This window comes from Drosophila mauritiana, chromosome X, assembly GCF_004382145.1.
Source record: "Drosophila mauritiana strain mau12 chromosome X, ASM438214v1, whole genome shotgun sequence".
In the NCBI taxonomy this organism is placed as follows: Eukaryota; Metazoa; Arthropoda; class Insecta; order Diptera; family Drosophilidae; genus Drosophila; species Drosophila mauritiana.
Window position 1 is genome coordinate 3,976,757 of NC_046672.1, and position 26,453 is coordinate 4,003,209.

A 26,453-nucleotide genomic window follows, 5' to 3' on the forward strand; every position below is an offset into this window, starting at 1 on the left:
GAAAGAAGTGTACTCGATTAGTAAGTTCATTCATTGAGGTCGACGTATGTATATTGGGGAAGGAGTATTAACTGTACGTATCTCTAGGTGGTACGGTGCCAGCACCTGGCTCACTAGCCTAGGAAAACTCCTCCAATTAACAGCTAGTCTTACACATTTAACACTCGGATTCTTAATCGCTTAATCGTGGTTAATCGTTCAAAAGTTTTTTTTTACATTTTTGTGTGTGTATTAATTTGTGGTTGAAATTAGTCGAAAGGTTAATCATAACGAAATCATAACAGTAATAACAATAGTAGTAGCAATCATAAGATCCAAAAACACAAGAGGGAAATCAATTTCAAATTGCACCAATTGACATAACATGAAAAGCATTTTCAAACAAAGCAACAAACTGAGCAATACAAATTTTCATTTCTCCTCGTCGCCGGATTATTTTCATTTTGCCGTATATCAAAACTGGGGGGATTACAAATAAAGCATGCAGCCGGGAAGTGGAAAAGTGTAGAGTTTGGGGGGCTTTTCGCTCAGCACAAAGAGAAAGTGAGAAAGTGGGCGGTGATAGTGAGAAAATTAAGCGTTGGTTGGTTGAAGTGTTTTAGTTTTATACAAATTGCAAAGTACATAAGTAGTTAGCCAATATGCAAAGTATACAAGCAGTGTTAAGCAGCTCAACTTAGAAATAAAATTCATTGATACCTTATGTTATACAGAGGTGTATTTGTATGTACATTTTGTGTGCGGGAGGAGGATTATATAGAAGGTAGGGGTTTGCCTAGAGTGCCTTGCTTGGGTTTTAGAAACTATAACAAAATCAATCAACAATTAACAATTAACAATGGGGATTTTATAAACAGAATTCTCTTAGTTTTCGGGTGTACAATAATTGGTTTTTCTGGTTATTTAATTGGTAGTGTCTGCGGTTGTTCGTGTGCAGTGCAAATAAACAGATTATAATACATAGATATATAGGAGTTAAACACATCCTTTTTTGTTACCTGTCGGCGTCCAAAATGCTGATGGCAACCCTGTCCCAAGTCACACACGCACGCACTGCTTCTGTTAAAGTTTTCTCTTTATTACCCAAAATGAACTGCTTAAGTGGTAGCCTTTATTTTCGTTTCCGTTTACCAACTTCGTTAGCGTCTTTGTGTTCGATTTCATTTGCTTACATCATTCGTGACAATGTTTCAATGTGATCCGTGTGAACAGTGAAAGGTCCTACTGCTTGCCCAAGGGCGTTAAAAAAAATCGCTTTCCCCATCTCAGCAACGTTAGGCGGGCTGAATTATTCACTAACTATATGTGTATACGTATGTATAACTAGATATTGTAAAGGTATAAATTGTATTTATGTTTCTGATTTAAGATATATATTTGGCTAGAAAAATCGATTTCGCTTGCTAAAAAAACGTGTATACAGGAATATCGGTTCGTCTAGATCGAGTTGCATTCTAGTTTTGACTTACTAAACGCTATCAACAGAAGGTAAAACACTCGAGTGTGGAAAAATTCGTAATGGCTTTAACTTAGTTAGAGTTACTTATTGTCCCCTCTTAACGTTTACGTGCTCAAAACAGAACAGAGACTCGAATAACCGTTCGCAACTGCCTGAAAAAACAGTGTTGGAAGAAGCTATTTGGCTAACTTTAGGAGTAAGGTATGTTGTAAATGTAATTGTATTTGTTTTCGTAACTTGTACTCGTATGCATTTGATAATTTTTCTTAATTTTCTTTTAGAATTTCGCTAAAGTTTGGTATATATAATTTGGTGTTTTTTTAAATCTTTTTTTCGCTTGGCAGTGTTGTAGAATTCACGTTGAACTAAGCGGAATGGGTGTACGGTACCGGAATACGTTCTATAAATGCTCTCGCTATACACATACAACTAAATAACAACATAACATTGGCTTAGTGGTGAAACAAGGTCTCTAGCGGTTAGACATAGGATTAAGGATACATATAAGTACAATTTTTTAGCTGTGTAAGCATGTGTTTCGGTTTTGGCATTTCGATTTCGTCTTTCTCTTTTTAACTAGGTACTATCATAGATTTTCGTTTTTTATTTGTACAGTTAATGGAATCGTGACCCGCCCTAGGTAATATATTTAATGATCATATTCTCTACTTGAGCACATTTAACGTAATTATTTATGTCCGCTTCTTCATGTTTGTTAGGGGTATGTTTTATTTTTTTTTTGCGTTTTTTCATTTAGTTTTCTTATTATTTACACATTGACACACCAAACGGAAACAAGAGAAAGAAACCCATGATAATTTGTCAGCGGAAGGATCCTCCAAACACTGCTTCTTGATGGCTGGAAGCGGAAGCATCGGCAGCTAAGGTCGTTTAAGCAGTGTGCGTCGTCGGCAGCAAAATCAGCAGCATTGTCGGCAGAGCAGTGAAAATTACAAGCAGTTGGGCCAGGGGTGCAGCGCCACTCGTCGAGGGATGGGGATTATCTGTTGGTTTTTTCGATATTGGTTGTCGATTTTCGATATTTGAATGCATTTTGGCATTTGTACAGTTCGATTTGATTTGATTATAGTAGTAGGAGTTGTTGTTGTTGTGGTTTTTAGCACATACACACCATAAAAGAGAGAAAAACAAGGAAGAAAAGTGGTAGAAGAAAAAGGAAGAAAAGGAAACACACAAAAGAACATTTCGTTGTTGTTGGTTGGTCTTGAATTTTTTTTTTTTTGGTTACTGAGAAGACGACGACGTTGGATCAAACACAATGTGCAAAGTGTTAGTTAGTTGTTTGTTAGTTTGCATTGTTTGTTTTTGTTTGGCTCGGATTCGAGTTTGCGTGTGTTTGTGTTTGCTTTTGAGTGTTTGATTCTCTAACAAAAGGGCCACAGATGTGTTTGTTAGTAAAGTATTGTGGTTGTTGTTGGTTAGAATAATAGCTATGACTAAATGCCTAATTAGATGCACACACTAAGTTCACTGTTTAGCCAAAGGATCAAGGTTTAATTTTGGATTGGAGGTTAGGTTTCGGTACAAAATAGAGGTTACATATGTCTAGGCAAAAGCGGTAGGAATGGGTAGTATGGGGAATAACGGTTTACACAGAGAGAAATTGACAGCTAGAGAGACAGCGCACACAAACACAAAGGCTTTAAAAACACAAACAAACAGACTACGCACAACATATATGTACTTAAAATTAGTAAAGAAAGGGACATCAAATCAAGGAACAGAGACGACACAGCGAGAGCGACAGAGAGGACAAGAGCGTGAGTGGGGGTGAGCGAAAGAGATAGAGACAACGCAGGCAGAACGAACCGATAAAAAATGAGTACGACAGCAGTTGCAGTAAATTACAGTTTGTTCCATTGGTTTTCTTTGAATGTTTTATTTGAGAAACGTTTTCATTTTCATCGCTTATAATTCAAAAATTTAACTAAAGAAGTAGTCGCAGTATACAAACAAATTCAAATCAAATTAAATCACTTCAAATAATAATCGACGTAATAAAAAATAATAATGAAGAGCTCTAGTGCGGTAGTAAACCAATTTAAAAACAGAAAATAGTTTTTTTTTTCATTACATACTAGATTTACATTTAACAGGGTTCTTGTTTCGTTATACGTATGTGATGAATGCAGACACACACACAAAAATATAAAATATAAAATTATAATCATAGTTTTCGAGTTTTTCATTTCCATCATTTTGTGTCACAAAAATGTCATGTTTAGTGTGTTGGTAATTATAATTAAGTAAATGCTTAATAATGATAATAAAAAAAAGAGCGTAAAGTAAGCTAAAATTCAATTCGGACGCGCGCATCTCGCACTTTTCTACATATCGTACAACGGCTGACTGGCGAGAGTGTGTTTGTATGGTGTGGTGAATTTCGCATTTGAATGCGAATTATGAATGGATTTTGATCTCAGAGGGACGACAACACGATCTCGAACGAATTGTAATGCTTAGTCAAATGCGTTGCAGTACATCTGCCATTTTTTTATTGGCTCAGTGGGTGTGTGTGGTGTGGACATTGCGATTGGAATGTATACATTGTAATGGATCAAAGGATTGTTATCAATAAAAGAAGTTAATATGGTTAAGATGCTCGAGACAAGTCAGAACTCACGAAAACATGCAAACGTAAAAGGCTTCGAAAGAAAAGACAATGAAATTAAGTCATTACGTTGAGCAAATTAGGTTAAAAACTGGGAAGGGGGGTTCGGTTTTGGGATTTGGGTTGGACATTACAGGGTATGGGGGTGTAACACTGAGTGTAAACGAAAAACAACAGTTGAAACGCAATTGAAATAAACACTACAAAAATGTATGCAAAATTTATCGATTATATCTGGGATATTTGTATCATATTCATATATAAATATATATATATAGAGCAGTAAAAATTATGTCTTTATCTAGATATCATGTAGATGATGTTCGTGTGTGAGTGAGTGTATGTTTATATAGAGATTTTTCAGTTATATTTTTGATCTTTTTCCTTTTTTACTGGGATCTTGTAGACTCGATACGATTCGATTCGATATTTTCGATATATCAATATCGAACGACCGCTTAGCCGAAGAATCAGTGGTCGTACGATAGTTCTATGCTCACATTTTGGAATAGCAAAATGTAAGTTCTTGTGTACGAAGATACCTATATTCCACTGCGCTTGGCTGATTGATCGATCGATTCTTTTTTTTTGATTTTTTTTGTTGGATTTTTTAGACTAACATTGAGGCTAGGACACTAAGTAATGTTATGCTTATTGTGGTGGCCAGCGTAATGATTGTTGTTGTTGCTGTTGTTATCGATGTGATTGTTGTTGTTGATGTGGCTGTTGTTGTTGTTGTTGTGAACAGTCGTTTGTGTAGCGCACCGACACCGGAATTAAATCCGGCCGAATAGAGCAACGTGCCGAGATTGTTATTAGCTGAATCGGACTCACCTCGTGTCGTCTTCATGATAATGGAAGCAGGCGAGGAATAGCCGATGGCGTTGTGCGCCTTCAGTTCGATGCGATAGTAGGTGTTGCCCACCAGCTGGGTCATCTCAAAGGATGTGGTCTCCATCACCTCAACGGTGTTGCAGGAGTTCTCCAGTTCCGTCCAGGTGCCGCTGATCTTAACGCCCTGCACAACAGAAGAATGAATTAGTATGACTTCTTTTAGGAAACGCAACTGTCCCACCAATCCAGGAGTAGGTCTATAAATACCATTACAACGATATGGAAAGTCACCACACTTACCGGACAGTATTTGATCTGGTACCTATCAATAGGCTCTCCGTTGTCGGCGGGCACGCCCCAGCGCAGCTCGAAATGATCGGAATAGGGTGACACGACCACCGGTTCCTCCTTGTCGTGCTGGACGGGATTATGCAGTGGCTTGGGCTCCTCCGGTGCCGATCGTCGTGGTGTCGACTGCTGCTGATTGACGCCCCAATTTCCCAATCCCACCTGATTGCGGGCGGCGAATCGGAAGCTGTACTCCGTCTGTGGTCGCAGTCCCTCCACAATGTACGGCGAATCTGGTGACCAACTGCGGTTATAGGCCGTCGACCAGTCCGGATTTAGGGCCTCCTTGTACTGCACACTGTACGCCAGAATGGGCAGGCCCAGTTCGGTTGATGGACCCCGAATGTCGAAGGTCATCGTGGTGGCGGTCAGTTGACTTGGCTTGGCTTCGGACACAAAATCAGGGACACGTGCCTCCTTCAGTTGCATATCATGTTCGGCGGTTCCATGGATGTTAGTCGCAATGCACTTGTATCCTGAGTAATACTGCCTCGTTACGGGGTGCACAATCAAATCGCTGCGGGGTCCAGTGCCGACAATCTTTAGATTGGTGTCGTACAGATCCTTGATCTTGCGACCGTTCCAGTGCCATTCGATTGTGGCATTGGGGATGCCCATGGCCAAGCAGCTGAGATTCGCCTTGCGCTGCTCCCACGAGAAAACCGGAGGCAGTTCCTTCATGTGGCTAAAGTCCGGAGCAAATTCAACGGTAATGTGTCCGGTCTTGTAGGCATCGGCTCCCTTGTTCCGGGCAATACACTGGTACAGTCCATCGTCGGAACGCTCGGCATTGGCGATGCGAAGGGTGCCGGTGCTCTCGCCGCGCTCCTCATCGAAATTCGGCTCCAAAATGATGCGGGGATCGTCATCCTGCTGCCCGTTCGTGTACTCCTCCTGTGTTCCCCAACGACGGAAGGTAATCGCCGGTGCCGGACGTCCCTTGGCACGGCAGGTTATGGCAATCTCCTTGGTCCTGGCCCCGGTCACATTGTACAACTCATAGATCTGCGGACGCACCAAAACATTCAGCTTGGTCTTCTGATCCACTACACCGGCCCTATTCTTGGCCAAGCATGTGTATGTGCCGTAATCATCCTGACTAACGGAGCTGATGGTAACCAGGCCAGTTTGGGGATTCACTTGGAAGCGATCGGCGGTCGCCACGTTCAGTTGTGTGGCATCGCGAATCCAACTGATCTCCGGAACTGGTTTGCCTCTTGCTGTGCAGTTGGCTGCAAATGGCTTGCCCTCGACGGCCTCCAGATTGGTGGGAAGCGATACGATCTCCGGCTGAATGAAGACCTCCACGCGAATGGTGCGTTCCAGTAGCTCACCAGTTTCGATAACGGCTGCACGGCAAGTGTAGATGCCTTCGTCGCTTTCCTGGACATTTCGGATGAGCAGGCCGTTGGTTTGCACCACGTACTTGTCGTTGGTCGTGCGGATCTGCAATGATGAATTATACCAGTCAGTTAGTTGTGCATCGTGGATCGGGTCGGGTCGTGTCAGGTGAGATCTACTTACCGGGTCTCCGTTGCGCAGCCAGTCGATTGTTGGATTGGGATCGGCCTTTACCTCGCACATTACCACATAGTCTTGGCCAAGAGTGGGGTACTGATTCTCCGGTGCATTTGTCCAGGTAATAGCCACTGTGAAAAGGCAAGAAACCAAATTAAACAAATAAGTATGCCAAAAATATGATAATGATTATCCTGTTCTGTTGTTACTGATTGAAAAAAAAAAAATGATTCTTGCTATGTGAACAATAAGACAATTGCCAAACGAACCTTAAGATGAGCAACAAACAAATTCCTGAGCTAGGTGTGCGCAAATTGTTTGATTTCGCTTCGCATTCATTTGCACAGCAGACAAACGTAGAACAAGAACAAGAGAGGAGAGGCTCGGAAAAATGCAAGCCAAGCAGGACACTATTTTTCCTGGTCATGTTGACAATTCAAGCGAAGCTGTACGTGGCGAATACGTAATATAATTTTAAACAAACTGTCGGGCACATGGAAGCAATTCAAGTCCAAGGCATGTGCGCGGCATTTTCTCCCCTTTTCCCAAGGCTCCCTACTAACGAGCTGGAACAAAAAAAGGGGGGCCGATGGACGCCCCTGCCTGGCTGCCAATAAATCTGCACTGGCGAGATGACTTGGAAATTGAAAAAGGGGAGCGAGCAACGGAAAAAGTGTAACGTGGTGGAGCATTGCAAAAGTGAAATTCCTAGATCAAATACTCGCAAACACTGTGCCAAGTGCCAGTAATAAAAGCAACAAGAAGCTGATAAACGGGGTCGTCCTTCTCGGAAAGGCGGACTATTGAGTAGTAACCAGGTGTTGCGAAATCAAAGCCCAGACTACCAAATGAAACCGAGGCGTGAAGCGGAAGAGTACCTTAAATGTAGGAAAATAGTCAAAGGACCCGAAAGGCCAGTCAAAGGAAGTTCCGAAGGTAAACTACTGGAGCAGTTGGATTCGAAAAGTCAGAGGCAGAGGCAGATGGAGATGGACAGTGATTTCGGTTGGCAGCCTAAAAATTGATAAAGCACCAAAGATACCCATAAGCTTACTCACTAAATAAACAATTTATTACCCTGAATCGATAGCTTTGCATTTGAGATTTGCACTGGGTTCACTTTTATTTATAGATCTATTTGCAACAAAATTCCATAAAATATAACATATCAACGTGTGGATAATCCTACGAAAATGCAACTCGGGGTATTTCAAATAACATGTTAATCAGAACATGTAATCTACCTGTCAGTTAAATTTCATTTCATATTTTATACTCGAAATCTGGCTTAGGTTTTGCTTCTTTTCTTCGGGCGAGAAGAACCCGTTTGTCAACGGCATTCAGGTGGATGTGGAATCCACAGCCCACTTAAATATGCCATCATATTTTGCATTTGAAAAGGCAATCTTGGCCAAAAAGCTGTTAGCCATCATTGGCAGCCTTTCAGTTCCAGCTTACGTATGTGTGTGTGTGGCTCAAATATTTACACTTTATTTATAAATCAGTGTAATAACAAGCCATCTATGTCTGTCGGCCGGCTGTCAAGCTTCCACATATCTATGTAGTATATACATACATATATGGGACCGAAATCCATATATATACACATACATATATATATTGGATGTCCGGCCAAAGGCGAAGCCAAAGCCAAAATAACGGAAAGTTGTGTTAAAAACATTTTCTATTTGCAGTTTTTATTGGCAGTGTCTGGCTCTGGATGTCCTGTATCCTTCTTCGCCCTGCCAACCGAGCTCCTTTCCTGCTGCCCCTCTGTTGCACCCACACAACATATAAAATAAATAAAAACTTGCTGCTCCTGTCATTTCTCTCCTTTCCCCGGGATTTTTCCAGCATTTTTCCTGCCTCATCCCTGCCCCTGTCCATTTTATCCCCTTGCTCTTTTCTGTTTGGCTGCATTGTCGTAGCGTGTGAGATTTTGTTGTTCAAACACTTTTCGCTAGCTGCGTTCGTTTCTGACGTCTGATGGGCAGCCGGCACATATATATATATATATATATTTACCGATTTATATATATCCAGCCAAACGGAGAGGGAAAAAAGATGAACTAGTTTACGATTTCATTATTAGTTTGAACAAGGACAAGCCTGAGTGCCGGAGTCCAGGAGTCTGGATCCGGAGCTTTCTTTGCAACGAACATGACTCACAACTTATTGAAAAAGTTGCTGCAACAACTTATTAAAAAAAGTATACAAAAAATAATGGATAAAGCCACCGATGGGGGACCCCGAGGGGGGAGCTGCAATTTGATTTGGGCCCTGTACCGGCAATAGGTTCAAATTACCGCTGACCAGGTCGGAGGAGTCCGGTCCACAAAGTGATAATAAAATCGAACAGATTGCTGTACTTTCAGCGATTGAAGGCAATTTGTGCACACATATGTATGTATGTACATATCATATGTGGTTGTGACTTTTTAGAAACATATTCTTAACATGTCACGTCTGCATTTCCATTTGAAATGCAAAAGCCCAAAAGGTTGTTACACCAATCTCAATTAATATAAATATTAATTTATCATTTTTGCCGGATCCTGTATAGTATGTTATAAATCCTTGTTTGTTTTTGTAACTGTGCGGCAGAAGGATGTGCACTTCCGTTTGCGAATATCTTTAAGTTACTGACAATGCAAAAAGCTGCATTCCATTCGTGCACACCGAAAACAGGAACAAGCCAATTGGTCAGCCAGGGCAGTAAAATCGAATCGAAGAATATATGTTTGCCAAGTGCAAACTCTCTAATGCCTCCAATCAACATTATTAGTGGCAATTACATGGCCGACAATGCCAAGGATGTCGACCATTTGAGGCCAGCGGATTGAGTCTAAGTATTAAATTGAGATATGTATGTTCGAGTGCACAGGTATAAATATTGAATTAATGCACTGCCTCCATTCGATGAGCTAATGCGCTTTAATTCCCCTAATTGCGAGCTGCAAATAACAAATTGCACAAGATAACTTAAAGTGCTCGAAAACGGAAGTAGATTCTATTCTGCCTTGCATGCCACCACTGTAACTGTAGTTTGCGTCTGTTGATGCTGTTGCTTTTCTGGCGGAAGTTTGTTTTGAGCATATGCATTTATTAAAAGCATAAATATTGAAATATTAAGCTGTGACTGGCACAAACAACGGTATGTAAATATGCCATTCGCATCCCCCTCCGAATTCCCACTCATGTGTGCCGTGTTTTCTTACACTGAAAGCAAAGCTCAGCTGCTTATCTGATTTTCACGCATTTAAGGTCATGCGGATTAAGTGCTTTTTAACACAATTCATCAATCTATTGACCTGTATAAATACAAATAAGCAGGGATTAACAGATGATCACTTGATCACTTACGCTAACTATTTGCGTATACTCTATTTGCTGTATTTCATATATATATATATATATATATATATATATTTCCCAGTGTAGCAAAAGTAAATCTTGCAATTTGCCTCCAGCTCTCTGGCTGTCTGTGTCGCAGTGTGTCTGCTTATTTGCTGAACTAAATGCAACTTGTGAGTTGTCAACACAATGCCAGTTACTTCTACGGAACCCCCCCGTATCCTGGCCACATCCTTGCCCAAACCCTTAAGTTGCTCCTTGCTGGTGTTGATAACTAACTGCTGTTGGGCTTTGTATTTGAATGCTGGCTGGCTGGCTGGATGGCCAACCTGGTTTCGAACTCATCCAAGAGAGCAGGGGCTCTTAAGTCGGCTTAGCACAAACATTCCGACCGCAGAGTTGGAGAGCTCTTTAAACTGCACCTCTGGCTTGGCATTTGGCAGTACTCGCGCTGACCAACACTGCCAACACTGTCCTGGCATTTTGTCAACACTGACTGTGTGCAAATGCGAGACTGCAGCACTGGTCCATTGCAACACGCGTGTTTACCTGCCCCTCATTGTGACGATGGGAAAAGGAGATTCCATTCCGAGGCAGTCATTCCAAGTCAAACAGTTGGCCTGACATCGATCGAGAGTGGAGTGCTGCCAGCAGCCGTATTGCTTCCATGCACTACAAGTACATACTACTACTCCTCTAGTCCTGGACTAGTCCCTGCGCCCATATCACCGGGCACAAATTGTTGCCCGGCAAAATATTTGATTTCATTTCAAACGCACCAGCCTGGGCGGCCTCTCCATACGGTTTGCTCACTCTCTACTAGCGCAATAAAGGTACGCAACTGCACGGTTAGAAAAATTTCGGATGGCTACGACTTGGGATCAAGGTATTTCAATACGGCTAAGCAGTTGCACTTGGTAACAGCGCTGAGAACTGATGTTTGGCATCGGTTTTATCCTAATGCAATTACCTAATCCAGTTCATTCATTCCTTTTTCCGGTGTACTCCTGTCGTGCTCCTGCAACAGTCCAGAAATTCTCACATATCACGAGAACGAGTATTGTTGCAACCCCCCCCAATACTTCTTTACCTTGGCCAGCTACACCCTTCCACCAAATGTGTTTGTGCATCCGGCGCGAGTAGATAGGAACAGTCGGAGTTGGGGCGTTCCAGTTGTTAGCGCCCAGTGGTTTTTGCTCCGTGTGTGCAATGAGTACGAACTTTAAATTGCTTAGAAAAATCAATCTCGTAAAAGTTTTGAGCTGCAGCGTCACTTATGTGCACTCGACTGCAGGTAGGTGGTGAACAGGAGAAGGGTTCAGGAGCATGGGCAAAGGAGCATGGAAAGAGTTGCTAGAGAGTCAACGAGCCAGCAAAGTGTGTGTGCAGGTAAAAGAGGGTGTGGTGTGTATTTTTTCTAGCTGCTTATTGAGGAACGTGTTCTGCTTTGTATTGTTGCTGTTTTTTTTTTTTTTTTTTTTTTTTGAGAGATGAAAGTGGGTGGCAGCAGAGGCAGATCCTCGGCGATTGCTTTGTACTGAACGCATCCATTTTGTTTTAGATTCGCTTACAATGCTGCTCATGTAATGAAATCCCGGCAACTGTAATTTCTTACTGCCGTAACTCTGGGAACTCTGGCATTCTGGCATTCTGGCCGTCGGGCACTCTGGCACTCGAGCAATGTGCAGGGGACACAAATTGCTAACAAGATAAATGAATCATGCAGCAGAGGAATCACGTCGAGCTTTTCCGCTCTCAAATGGCGATTACTCACAGCATGCCGGACGACGAGGGGGAGTTCAGATGGTCCCTAATCGATGGCGACAACAAGTCAAGCATGCTCGGACATGTAATGACAAATTTCGGCCACCCGAACACAACTGTACTTGGCTCGGAACAAAGCAACCAATGCGACCTGACCAGCCACAGATTTGCTATTTCTTTTGTGGCTTCAACGCATATTTGTCAAGATCGAATCACATAAGTAGCACTCACTGGTCTAATCTAATAAGACTGTTTGAATTCTAAACTGATGAGTTAATGGAGTGCTCTTATTACATTAAATGCGAAAAACATAGTACAAATGTGGATTATCTTTACATTTCCCTGGCATTGTAAAATGAGCCTAACATTTTCCCATATTAGATATTACACACGCTTGCCTGAAGGTTAGGATAAATAAATGAACCGAAAACCAAATGGAAAAGGAAAACCCCCGAAAACAATTTGCGGCTTTGGCGCTGGAGTGTTATTACATTCTGGAAGTGCGGGACTTACCGTAAGTTTTAATTGTGACGCCCTTCTCGAGGATCTCCGTATTTGCATAGGAGGCGGTGCAGTAGTACTTGCCGCCCATTTCCACCGACAGCGAGGTAATCATCAGGGCCAAATTTTCGCCGGGCAGCGTTTCCGTGTACATCGGCGCCTGGTTGCGTCCATTCCTTTGCGGCGGGAAAGCGCGGAAAATGCCGGAAAAGCGAGTGTGCGAGGTCGGAAGAGCGGGCAATGAAAGCGGGTTGAATGTGTATTAGTAACGGAATAATATGCATTTCATTTGTACGATTACGAGTAAAAGGAGTATGGGTGTCAGTAGTACACGGGTACTCGGTATAATTATTATTATTATTATTATTATTATTATTATTATTCTTATTACGATATTTTTTAATGCTTATGCTTATAACAATTGCCATTGCTGTTAGTAAATTCCCTGCTCCCCTGCTCATTTGCATGCCTCGCAGAAATGTGTTACGCATTTTTCCCCATGGCAAATAAACATATATATATAAGTATATATAGCGCATTTTCTGCAAATTTGCCACGCCAACTTGAATGGGAAATGTGAAAATTCTTTGGCTTCCACAGCAAGTGCGGTTCCTGCTTTTCAAAGCGGAAGTGAGAAACCAGTTCGACCAAATCGAAGTTTAGATCTCTTTCGATTGCCCCAATTGCATGTAAATATTCTGTTTTTTTTGTGTGCAATTGATTCATTTCGTTTTGATTATAAAACACTCTGTTGATTATAGCTCATAACTTGCATAAATCCCGCTAAAATAGTGAAAATATAAATGACCTAACTGCGCTGTGCGTGTTTAAGCGATATGCTATAATCAGACCTCGATTCGAATTCCATTTCCCCACCACAACCACCATCACTCGCTTTTCTTTTGCATTGGTAAGTGTGTGTGCAGTTTTCCGTGACTGCTCCCAGTTTGCTTCCCTTGAGTATTTGCGAATTAGCAGCAGTGAATCGCAGATCGCTCCCCTTTCGACGCCCCCCGAGTAGTGGGAGTTATTACCAAAAAAAAAAAGGAAAACTCCAACTATTTTCAAACTGCTGGCCATTGTGCGACTCACGTACTAATTAATTAAAAAAGTTTTCTTCGTGGCGCAGAAACTAAATATGCATAGAGGCGGTTATTATTATTGTTACGACTTTGCCAGCTCCAAAAAGTGAACGCAACAACTACAAAGACCAAGATACACAATGAGAAAAGAAGGAATATGGGCAAATGCAAAAAGGAGTTGCATTTTCCTGTGTCCCTCCCTTTTTTCCCGAGGAAAGATTGCAATATTTGGAAAAGCGGCTAAAGTCATTGAAGGCCTCCTCCTCCTTCTTTTTTTTTGGTTTTTTTCGGCGTTGGATTTCAATTTTTGACAGTCGCTCGTCTTTTGTTTTTTGCATCTTTTGTTTTTACGACTGTAATTGGTTTTATATATTGCGCATTGCACATGTGTGTGCGAGTGTTTGTTTGCATTTCCTTGTTTGTGTGTGAGCCCAGGCACAACCTGCGTTCGATTTGCGATTCGCAATTGTTTGCAAAAATGCAAAAACCGAGAAAATATTCCGAAAAGCAGAGAACGCTGCACGGTTTTTGGGTTGCCACACACAGCCGTGTTCGCAAAAATAGCACCAAGTGCGTTCTATGCAAAACGGTCTCCACTTTATCAACCAAACTTTCTGCTTTATACAAGCACCATAAATTGAACAATTTAACATAATAATGGATTTAAAAAGCTCAAAATCTATTTAAGCGGAAATCGCGAGCCACTTGTAACTTGAACCGACTTGTGCGCATGGAAAGCCGTCACTGTCGAGCCCAAAATTATGCTAACCAAAGTTGTTGACGCAGAAAAAAATACGACGCCTCGCAGGAAAACCGCAGCAGCGGGTGGAAAATGGAAAATGTGGGTGGCGGGGATGCTGGTGGGTTGTGCGCAGTGGAAATGGGCGACTCTGAAGACATTGTGCAAAAATTTCGCTGCATATTTGCGTTGGATTTTTAATATTGCGCCAAGCACCGAGAGCACATTGAAAAAACGATGAAAAAAGCATTGAAAGCGGAAAAATAGAAGGAAAATGGAAAAGAATAGGGATGAGCAAACCGTTACGCATACGTAAAAATCACATTTTTTTTTGTGTGTGTGTGTTGATTGTCTCTCGGGAGAGTTTGGCGCCTTGGGGAACCGGGCCATATAGAAATTTCTACTTTTTATTGCATTTCTTTGGGTTGCGAATAAAGATGTCGCTGCCTTTCCTGTTGTTATTGCCATTTCGCTGTTATTGACTACGCAATGAAGGTGGGGGGTTTTCTTAGAAGCGCCCATTTTCTCCATGTCCTGGCATTTGTAAATGGGATCATTGGAAAAGCGCTTTTCCCCCATCCCTAACCGTAATTACCAAACGAAGCTGACTTTCCGTTGAGATGCACACAGATGCATCCTGTTGGCAGCAGGCTTCCTGGAATTATGCCTGCACTCCCCTTGGAAGCCCCGTTGCACTGCAAAGATGCTGACCAAAAATCAAAAATGGGAACAAAAAATGGCAAACCCGAACCGCCGCCAAAGGCCGTGCCCAAAAATGCGAGCAATGCTCGGCCGCAGAACTATGCCGAACTTAATCGTTTTAATTAACTTGGCCCCGAGTATAAGCGGAACCATGGGTCCTACCATTTTCCACCGTTTTCGACGCGCCCGGGTGGCGGAAAGAGGCCGCTTGGCCGGCTTGTCGGTTGGTTTTTGGCAGCTTAATTACATTTCGCGCCTGCAAGTATGCACTGCATACTATGCGTAATGTGGGCGGGGAGGCTGGATGTAGGCGTGTCCAACAAACTGGCCAGGAACAACAACATACTGGCCACAGAGTAGGAAAGAGGAGCCACAAAACCAAACCAACGCAATACAATCGGCAGTTGGCGGAGAGGTCAGGTCAGGAAACTAAAGGAAGAGCGATGGAAAGCGAGGTGTGGGGGTTGTCCGCTAGTCCAGAGTTGCCACAGCATCGTTTGCAATGAAAAACTGCATTCACTTTTGCGTGAATGGAATTGAAAAGGCGGCTATCCTGCCAGGGTTGCCGCAATCATAATTAAAACGGGCTTTGCCAAAGCAGAATTGAAGAATGAAATGGACTAGAGTAATAGAGGAATTTGGAAAAAAATCTATTTGTGCAGAGACCACAACAAAAATGTGCACAGAATTTAAGTTTTTTTTACAATTGGTCATTTATAAAAATCAATTTAACCAGCTTCTGGCCAAACTATGAAACCTTTTCGCAAAGGTATACAACCAATAAAAAAAAAACGATAAAAAAATATAGAATGCGCTGGAAAAAAACCCCCTTCAAACTGAACCCAAGCCGAAACACAAATTTCCACTCGCCTAAGTTTGAAGAGGAAACGGGGCTAATTGGCACGCAATGGTGGGGCGGAAAATGTCCCGTCCGGCAAAAGCCCCTTGAACCCTTTCACGGGTTAAACGGGGGTCAGGTGTGAAACGCTCTCGAGGGACCAAGAGTCCTTTTCTTGTATTTTCCGTGTTATGCTCTGGATTTCCCACTCTGGTCAGTCTGCAGGCAAATTAATTAACACGATTTCGCTTTTCACACGCACACACAGCCACTGCCACACACACACACACCAAAAAACTGGGAGTTGAGATTTCGATCTGAATATTTGACCTAAGAATTCCCATTCGAATTCGCCTTTCACATTCCCTTGCGCGTTTTTCTGCAGCATTTTCCTTTGCCTTTATTGCAATTTCGTCCTTTTTTGTTGTCAAGCAAAGCATTTCACTTGATTTCGCAGAGGAGAACTTTTGTTTAATTTTATTTTGTGTGCGAAAACTTCCTTGGCTTTTCATTTACCTGCTCATAAAATATGCTTTTAATTTATCTTGCATTTTTATGGAACGACAAGCTGATGAATATGAATAGGGTTAAGCGAGAGCTCCAAAAAGTTTGACAAGTTAAAAATATGTAATTACTGGCAGCAGCCCTAAGTTGTTCATGTTTGCCAAAAGTGTCAAGCTGGGAAAAATAATTTTTCTGCAAATATGTGACAACCGTAGTGATAGAAAACCGACCCTAAACGTTTTTTTTAGCTTCTGGCGCTCAAATAAAATTCAAAATGAAGGCTCAAGATGAAGAATTGTTAGTACAACTAATAGGGGGATATTGCATGAGGAAATGGGCGTGTGTGTGTGTGTGAGTGCTATTGTGTCAATGTCGAATGGAAAATGGAAACGGAAAAATGCTACTCTTAGGTTAGGCCCTCGAAAAAAATGGGCCAGCTCAAAATGCAGCGAGGTGAGTTAACAACAATCAAGAACAAATCAAACAATTAATCATGCCAAAAACAACCATGGGAAAAGGGGGATGGGCAGAGGCAAAGCTAGAAGTCTAGAACTTTGGTGTTTCAGTTTCAGTCGCAGTCGATTTACCAGAAAATAGCACAAGTGGCCGTCAAAATTGCCAGCTACTTAAAAATGTCTGTGTTGCAGTCGGTTAGAGTCCATTGGGACTTTAAAAGTTTCGTGAGCAGTTGTTGTCAGAGGTTTTTGCCAAATTTTGGTGCTTAAACTTTTGAGGACAATGTCACAGGGTTCCCGATAAAAACGGCCGTTAAAGTATCGGTTATCGGTATCGGTTACTGTCTCCGTTTCCGTCGCAGTTGTCCAATTCTAATGCTTGTTGCAGTTGCATTTACTGATTACTGTTGCAGTTGCAGTTAAATTACTGGTTACTGTTGTATACTCTTGCAGTTGCTGTTACTGATTTACTGTTTTTTAATATATGTAGACGTTCGCCTCACTTACTCTTTCTTTCTATTGCCCTTGGAATCATACAGTGGATCGTAATTCCTACAATTCGATATACGATACAGAAGTGAGTGTTGCGGTGTATATTCATTTGTATGTGTTGCATGTTCGTGTTTTTGTGTTTTATTTTTCGAAAAAGTCACCAATAACCGGAGGTTAGGAAAGCAACCCGAATTCAATACTTACGGCTTGGGCAGAATGGTGTTGTTCCGGTTGTCCTTCCATTGCAGATCGGCGACCAGGGACGGCTCGGGAACTGTGGGCCGGCAGGTGAGGATCAGGGGCTTGCCCACTGGCTTGCGCTGGACTTCTTGTTTGGGATAAATCTCCAGGATGGGGGACTGCGCACGGGTCAGTTCTGAAAAAAGATAATGGAAATAAAGTGGGTAATTATTAGCAGGGTTGCACTCAGAGAAATGCATGCGATAATTTCAGTTTTATAATTACGTTAATTCTGTTCAATATATTTTATGTACTTATGATAAAGCAACAGTACTATGTTGGAAAACGCAGAAACAGGCCAATCTGAATCTGAATTGGCGTTTTTCTACTGATTGAGTGCTGTGGTCATTCAGTCTTTGTTTTCATTTTATCTGCGCTTTTTCCGTGTGACTCATTTGCACAGGCGAGTAAAATTTAAATTAATTTTAATTGCCTTTGCTGGTGGACGCTCACAAAGGGCGGCGCTCTTTGGGGGCGGGCAATGGGGTTTGGGGGTGTGCCAGCTGGGGACCTTTGCAATGTTCGCCCCCACTCATTATGCGCGAATATCGACGGGAGTGTGTGTGTGTGGGTGTCTCAATTAAATGAAATTATACCAGCGAAATTCCAAGTGAAATAGAATCGACATTTTATAGAAATGTGATGGAAATTAGGCGAGCACACTTGGCATTGGAGTTATTCCATCAAGAATTTAATAAAACTGCATGCAGCATTTTGCGCTGGAAAATTGTAAATTGTTAAATGAAAGTTTACTAATGGGAGGCATTTGGAAATCAATTTCGTTTAAAATGTCCAAATTAAGTTTGAAAAAAAAACTAATTGTGTTAGTGAAAATAATAAAGTGATGTAAAACTTGTCCCCCACTCTCGAGGCACTCGTTGAAATTTATTGTGAGCTTGTGCATAAAACTTTATTTAATATTGCCATTAAAGCGATTTAAATTATTGTTGTTAATATTTTCATTCCATGAATGCTTATATTGGTTGCTTTCATATGAAGCCTGTTAACATTTTAACGACAAGTTGTCGTCCGTTGATGGCGTTTTATGTGAAATACTGTAACAATTAAAAATCATCAATTTTCCTCTTTTCAAAAGGTTGCCAAGTGGATGAGGGAGATATGGATGAGAACATTAAACGGTTGACAGTTTGATATTATTATTAAAAAATTTCAGACGAGCTAAAGAAGAAATGTAGCAGTTAACCCTTCAACCCATCTGCCCGGAACTTCACCCAAATGGATAGTGCATCTGCTTTATCCTCGACAAGTACTCCATATCCTTTGCTTATATAAGCCAGTTACCCGTTTTCTGGGCCAGCTGCTCTTTTTGCTGTTGGCTGCCCCTTTGAAACTTGCTCCATGGCGACTAAAAGTTGGCCATTGTTCATCTAGCTAATTACCGACAATTAAACGCTCATGAAACCCTTTGTTACGAGGTCGTGGACTGCCATATGGATGGAGGAGCTGCAGATCCTTGGGTGCCAAGGAGTAACCAGACTATCCGAAAGGCAAGAAGTTCCAATGTTTTTGCCTTACATTTTCATTTTCGCCCTCGTGCCCATTACAATTAAAAGCCTTTCTGGCCATTTTCTTTGACATTTTATTGGACAGTCTCAGTCGACTTGGCAGGATGGCAATTTTGGGTGGCAAGGATAACTGCTTAGCCCTTTGGCCAAGTTCAAGTTGTGCCCGCTGCCTAATAGCCAAGTGTCTGCACATTTGTTGGCCAACTTAATGTGTGTGGTCAAGATTAAAGTGGCCGAAGGCAAAAAAAAAAAAAAAAAAGGAGAATGGGCGGGTGTATTCAGTGGGGTTTGGGGGCTTTGTGCACCCGCCCACTGACAGTGGCAGCTGTGATCAGTCCGTTCTTTTTTTCTTTTTGTCAAGCCGCAAGTGGCACACACAGTCGAGTGCATAAATAATTTAATGTAAACGAATCCGCTCAGAGGCGTGGCTGCATAAGGGGCAAAGGCGGGGTAACGAGGAGGCATGCAACAGAGTGCATTAAACTGCCCCCCAGCTTCTCCCTTTTTTTTTTTGTTGCTGCCCCAACGTCCGTGTCTCCGCTTCCATCTGCAGCTCAGGCGAAATTAAATATGAAAAATTTATGCGACGTTGCCTTTTTGCATTGCAATTAATGCAAGGCAACAAAATGGCGCCACCAACTATCCCGGCAACAAAAACAAAGAAAGGCGCCGCAAAAAAAACATGCACAAATAAAAAGTGAATAATAATGAAAAGCTGAGGGCGAGTGGCAAACTCCCACCAACTTGGGCAATGAAACTATCAAATGCCCTTTTTTTTATTCCCATCCAGGGGAAATACTCATTAAAAATAGAGTTACTCATTAAGCTAAAATTGCTATTCGTTCACAGGGAAAAAAACATTGCAAATATTTATAGTTCTTCTCTTTCAAAGTGCATGCACTGGTAAAAATATATAGTATAGTTCAATGCGTTGTTTCGATTTAGTTCATTGTTTTCCACTGTGCATGCTAATATTTGTTTACTTATTGTTTTAATAAAAATAATATATATTTTTTGAATAAATTGTTGCTTGCAACGTTGTATTTTGTAAGGAGAAATGGAGTGTGTTGGTAGCGATTAATGGATTTACTTGTTTATTGATGTTTTTATTTAACACCCATAAATGTGATAGTTCAAACATCTATTTATCCTCTTAATGCGTTTTTTGAACGTGTAAATCGGATTGTTGTCTATGGCGATTATTTAATGCCCGGTATTTATTACATTTTAACAGCTCCATCAAAGTCCCCTTTAAGTTCGCCATTATTTATTTTTTTAAGGCTCTTGATGGAGGAGGACAGGGCATTTCCTTTGGGACTCGGGCTATGCTTAATTTATATTTATTTTATTTTAAATGCATGCTGCATAAATAAAGGCGGCAGGCTCACACATACGAATGCACATTATCTTTCTACCTCTTTGAGCCCCCGACTTTTCCCGCTTTCCACGATTTTCCCTGGTGAATGCGTGTTGCTTTTCCGGCGCCGCATAAATAAACAAGCGGTTAAGAATTATCGCGAGGCTCTGGGGAAAGAGACGGCCTGATGTGAGCCGGAAAGAGATAGGGTGCGGTGTGGGCGTGGCGGCAGCTCCTCCTGGACAATGCGCCCACTTCTCGAGCAATTAATTCATTTCGCCCGGCCAGAGAATATTGTTGAAATACAATTAAAAATTGCACAATAAAATGGGCAAATTAACAAACACACACGAGAGCATCCCACATACATACATATGTATTTGTAATGGCTTTAAGTCTTGATTTCCTTTTTTTATTACCCCACTTTTTGTAGCTGTATTTTTTATTTTTTTTTTATTTTTTTGTTATTATTGCTTTGGCCGCGCAAAAGTTGAAATTAATATTTGTTTGCTTGAAAGTTTCTGGCGCTTTTTCGGCCAGCAGAAAATGTTGATTTATGTAATCCCCCTTTCTCCTACGAAAAGTTAGTTTTCTGAATTATGGCTGCAAAATAGTGGCCATCTCCGTCTCGCTTGCACGCAAATATTGTCCAGGCCCTTCGGTTACCAAACAACCCATTGCCTCCCACTTCACCTTCTGGCCAGAGGCGTGCTCAAGTGGCGCCGACCTGGAACCCGGCTCCAAAAATAGCATCTATTGGTTATCGAGAGCAGCCTAAATTTACCCAAGCCACTCGAAAATAAAAACCGAGATCAAAGAAATCTCGCGACGGGCTGTTTGCTTATGCCATCGTAGTTGGTAGCTGGAAAGTAGAAGGGGGGCATCCTTTCTGATAATTAAGCCTGGTGCTGAGGCACATTTGATATCACCTTAAAAGTCAGCTTTCATAATTTTCAAGTGGTATATATGGTACATATACATTAGACGCCGTTTCGGGCGATTCAAGGCCGAATTTATTTGCACAATAAACATTAAAGGGCGCCAGGAAGGCGGCAGCCAGCCAGCAGCCAGCCGCCCCCTCGGGGGCGCCTCTTCGCTTTGGCCGCAAACATGTTTGGCATACTTGATGGCGTTTCCTTTAGGCATGCATGCGTGCCAGCAAACGATTGCAGACATCCTCGACATCCCCAGTGTGTTTTATTTGCACTCGTTATAATATTTCCACGTTATGTTTGCGCTCCTTTCTCGCATTTCGCATTTCTTGCGTTTTGTTCTTCGCTCAGACATGTTGCATACTTTTGTGCGCGCTGGCGACAGGAAACTGGAGCAGCCGCCTCAAGTGGTCGTCGATGATGCCGCCCCCTGAACAACAACTCCCTCTAGATGTGAGCTCAAAATCCAGGATGCGTTTGGATTTTTTTTGGGCATGTGTGGTATGCCTTTTGAATTTTTAAATAGGCCACAAGAGTTGACAAGGGGGCGCGAGTCAGCGGCATTGACAGTCGGGCTTCGTTTTGAATACCCATTAGGGCGAGGTATCTGGGATTGTATGGGCTGAGAGGACAGTTTGGCATATCAACTGTAGGCAGCTGAAAGTGGCATTGCAAGGGTGTCCCCTTTGTCTGAACCCTCAGCTTTGAGCCGCCCTTTAGTTTGTATTTTTCTGATTTGACTTAAACTCGCTTTTCGTGCGCTCTTCAGGCCAAACTCAAGTGGGGCTTTGAAATGGCAAAGTGGGGCGGGGGTTGGGGGTTGGGGGTTTGGGGTTGGCATTCTGACGATTGTCGCCGTCTGTTGCTGTGGCTGCACCGTAATTGCTGCCATTTGCACGCCTCAGATCTCGCCATATTCTATTCCATATGTGCTGCCGAATCGGACACCCAACGATTGCGCCAAATGTGCGCCTGCATCCATTAACCAACAAACATTTGCGTCTGGGCTTGAGCTGATGCTTACTTGGTTAATTGAAGCCCGATTTATGGAATTCCTCATGTAAAGAAAATGCCAAGTGACTCATTCGATTCCAAGTGGATTGCGATCATGATCTTTATATCCTCATCTCGCATCGCCTGTGGTCGTAGATACAATTTATTGCTGTCTAAATTGGCGCAAACCGTTTGCGCTCGGTCGTTTTGCACTTGAAAAAGTCAGTGACCCAGAAACCCAGTAGCAAGTGAAGTCTCTCGGCCCCACCCAAAAATTAACCCACCCACAGCCACAGTTGCCCGCCAATGTTTAAACAAATGAGGTCATTATGAGAGCAACGGAGAGGCGAATGGCGAATGGCGAATAATGGCAGCAGCCAAGTGGCGACAAAGTAGTTAAAGTTTTTATCTCCCTGAAAAAAAAACTATAAAATGGCAAATGAAAAGTTGATGAGCATTGAACAAGGCAACTGCGACTGCAAGTGCGATGCAACTGCCAGTGCAACATCCATTGCAATTGCCCCTGCAACTGGCAGTTGTTGAGCAACTGAGTGGCAAACTGCTAAGTGAGTACTTGGCACTTGGATGCACACGCTCCTCCGAAAGCGGCGAATAAAGGGATAATATCTACCCGAAAATGGAGGAAGGGGGGCTACTAGGGACGATGGTGACATCCAACGCAAGCACGTTCGCAGCCTTCCAAAGATGCAACTGATTTCTGGAGCAATCGGTGGCAATTAAACGGATTTATGGCTAAGAAAGAACTTTCGCCCGGCAACAGACTGCCGAAAACAGTGCGAAAAGACACCCAAAATGATGGCTAATTAATGGGGTAGTTTTGGCACAGACAGCTAATACAGCTTTCAAAAACAATCAAATGTATTTGAACAAAGTCCCCTTTATACTTATACATCCATTATAAGTTTGAGCTCCCCCCATTGGCTGAAATACATTGAAAGTTAAGTATAATTTGAGCGTATATGTGTATTTATCAAATAGCCCCAAAGCTATTTTCCAAGTATTTTCCAAAACGCGATAATGCGAGTATACGACTGGCACAAATCGCCGCATAAGACTTCTGCTGAACGGTCCCAGATCCCCCCAAGCAATCCATTATAAGTAGCGGATCAAACTCGTGACTTTTGGTGGCAAGCTGCCCGTGGAAAGTTTTTCAATCACAGCAACGAATGAAGAAGAATCAGGTGCGAGGCGAAAAGGACGAAAGTCGCAAAATATGAGTGCGAAGGGGTCAAATTCTCTGCGGTGGACAAACGTTGCATATTAAAAGGAACTTTCCAGCGAAAACAGAAAATGGCCAACAACAGCAACAGCTAACAAAGAAGGCATTGCGGTGAAATGCTTGGATATTAAGCGCTTGAAACCGAAAGTTGGAAGAAATAAAAAGTAAACTACGAGTACACGGAAAAACATCAAAAATTGCATATAGAAGCTGAGCTTATTATGCGCGTAAAACTTTTGCCCGTCTCCGTCATCGCCGCTTGCTTTTAACTTACTTTGCGTATTAAGTAAACTTGGCTGATAAAGTTCCGACGACTTGGGATGGAGAATTAAAAAAAAAAAAAAAAATCCAAAATCGCAAAAGAAAAAGACGCGAACGGAACCACGCGCAATGTGTGTGACCTCTGAAGAATCAAGAAGAGTGCGCTTTCACTGCTTCTTCCAACTGCATCAAGTCACCTCAGGTATAAGTTGTGCAGAGGGAGAAATTCCCAAGGACTTGTGGCATGAGAAAAATTAACAGATTGCTTAAGTGTTTGGTTATCTATGGTTATAGTTATAGTTATGTTTTTGATTGTTCTTATCGTACATACATATGAATACATTTTACAGCGCCTTTCTCCAACTGCTTGAAGAAATTCTACCCAGCTATATCGTTCTTTTAACGCATTTTTTTCCGCTTCTCTCCCCTGGCGTTTTATTTTGCTTTTAAGTGCTTGAATATGTCTTGTTAAGTAAGCAGTTAGTTTTTTGGGCGCACGCTGTCCCTCTCCCTCCTCCCACAAAGCCCCTGGCACGAAATGTTTCGCAAAGTGTTTCCACCAGCACCACCACCCCCCCTCACCCGCAAGGCCTACGAATTTTCCTGGCTAGCAAGTTTCAACTCCTGCACCGCCTGCAAGCCAAAAGTTACAGCGTTCACTCTCCATTTTTTTGCTCCTCGCTTTCTTCAACTTTTTTTTTTGTTGTTTTACTTCTTTTTTTTTTTGGTTTGGTACCAAAAGTTGTGTTGCCTCTTATTTTTCTTGGTTGGCCCTTTTCTGGGTGTGCTGTTCTTTTTTATTTCTCATTTGCGGCGCTAGAAACTTTAAACAAACCCGAAAAGTCAGCTTGGTTAGAGGAGCCAATGGGAGTGGGCAGGAGGCAGTTGGGAAAGGCAGGAGGGCCGAGTAACGAGAGATGAGTCGACATAAGTAAGCCTAAGAGTGTTTTCCCAGAATCTTTCGGATTAGAGATGCCAATGCTGGGGGAGGGCAACGAGGGAAAGCAAGAAAGCCTGACTTTCGATAAGTTCGAAACGGTAAGAGCAAGTGGTTAACCGGTTTCATGTCGGCAGCGACTTGCAGAGAGATTTAAAGTCACTTCAGGGATCAAGAGGTAAATCCCGGCAGGATAAGTGGGACCACATCGAAACTAATTGATGTGCATGCATTTTGCACGATAACATATCGATTTGTTGCTATCGATCACTCTAGTCATTCGATGGTAAGTGGAAGATTCGCTTAATACGTCGTGTGCTTTTATTTTCAAAATCAATGCACGTAAAGTGAGCAATTAAAGTTCAATTTGAAAGGGTTCAAGCAATCGTTATCGATGGCCCTTGACCAAGTATTCTTCTCGGTTTTTCGCTCGCTCTTTTCATTATTTTCCCTCTATTCTCGTGCAATTTCCCCTTGATTCTTGCGCTATTGCCTTTTCTCTGTGGCGCCGAACAAAAGTTCAATTGCATAAATTAACCAAAAGCACACACATCTATCTACACACACATATATTTCACATTCCACGTTCTGCTGCCACAGCCGCACAGCATTTGCTTCTTCTCCATTATTGATGCATTCAATGACAATTCGTTGGATCTATGGGGAGATTGGATGGCGGGATGGATGGATGTGGAAATGGCAATGGAAAGGGTTGGAGTGGTTTCGCTCGCCAGTGAACTCATTAAAATGCCATTTAATTAATCATCGCAGCGACGACGGCAGCGAAGCCAACCAAATGCTATAATTCAACGCTCTCCTCTAATTGTTATTGGGGTTCCAAAGGCGCGAGGGGCTGTCCAGAGGGAGGTTCCAAGGGGGGTGGGCGGTTGGAGCGTGGTGGCTTCGTGGGCTATGTATGTACATATATATGGGTGACTGTATCCCGTGGTCGATTGATTCATTCTGCGCTGCTCTGCTCCGCTTGTCCGCTCATTAAACATTGCCCATTGCAGCAGCTGCGGCATCATCAGCATTATTATCATCAACGCTGCATATCATCATCCTCATCAAACGGGGCTTATCACCGACATATATACCAACCAACCATCAACAGTTACTCAGTTCTCCCCTTCTTGGCGGCCTCGGGTCACTCACATCGTGATTTCACCGAGGCGCACTTCTTGTTTTCAACCCAGAAACTTATTATATCTTTTCTATCATCTAAGGCCATCCCGTTCCATTTTCCATAACTTTCCCGTGCATTGGGACGCGGACGTGGACCATTCCAATTAACCGAGCAACTTTTCGCTCAATTGAATGTCTTCGAACTACACTGGGAGAAAGCAAGCTAGTTTTCTAAGGTATACATTTAAATTTGGACTAAGAAATGTATTATAAACATACTATGGTGTGCACTTTGAAAGCAATTTTCGATTTGGAACTATTTAATTGTTTTTTCTGTGGAGTATTGCTGCACTTTTTTTGCAAAGTACACTCTGTAGGCCTAGCCCATGGGCAGTCAACACTTTGCACTGGCCAGTTGGAGTGTCTGAGAGATGAAGCGAGCTATCAATCAGGTTATCAATCAAATCCGCCGGCCCATTTCTCCCCTTCACCTCGCCACTGATGATCGATTTGTGCTAGACAGCTAGACTTCTGGGCTACCTGCCCACTGCCCCGCCCACTTTTCCGGACAGCTGGCGAGCCGGCGTTTGCCACCGTCTGTTCCCCTGGACACTCCCGGG

The 26,453-nt window shown here is 42.5% G+C and overlaps 1 protein-coding gene across 4 annotated transcripts in view; it reads right to left on the minus strand.

Moving 5' to 3' along the window:
- Positions 1-26,453, minus strand: part of LOC117147737 (fasciclin-2) — a 64,840-nt gene that overhangs the window by 3,865 nt on the left and 34,522 nt on the right. For 3 of the 4 annotated variants that reach the window (XM_033314734.1, XM_033314736.1, XM_033314735.1), the window contains exons 3-7: positions 17,427-17,598; positions 12,423-12,586; positions 6,798-6,922; positions 5,226-6,719; positions 4,926-5,109 (exon numbers count right to left, since the gene is read on the minus strand). In XM_033314734.1, coding sequence (XP_033170625.1) covers positions 4,926-5,109; positions 5,226-6,719; positions 6,798-6,922; positions 12,423-12,586; positions 17,427-17,598 — 2,139 coding nt within the window. Of the gene's footprint in view, positions 1-2,237; positions 2,464-4,925; positions 5,110-5,225; positions 6,720-6,797; positions 6,923-12,422; positions 12,587-17,426; positions 17,599-26,453 lie in introns of those variants that run through there. The other variant, XM_033314737.1, reaches the window with a different exon arrangement.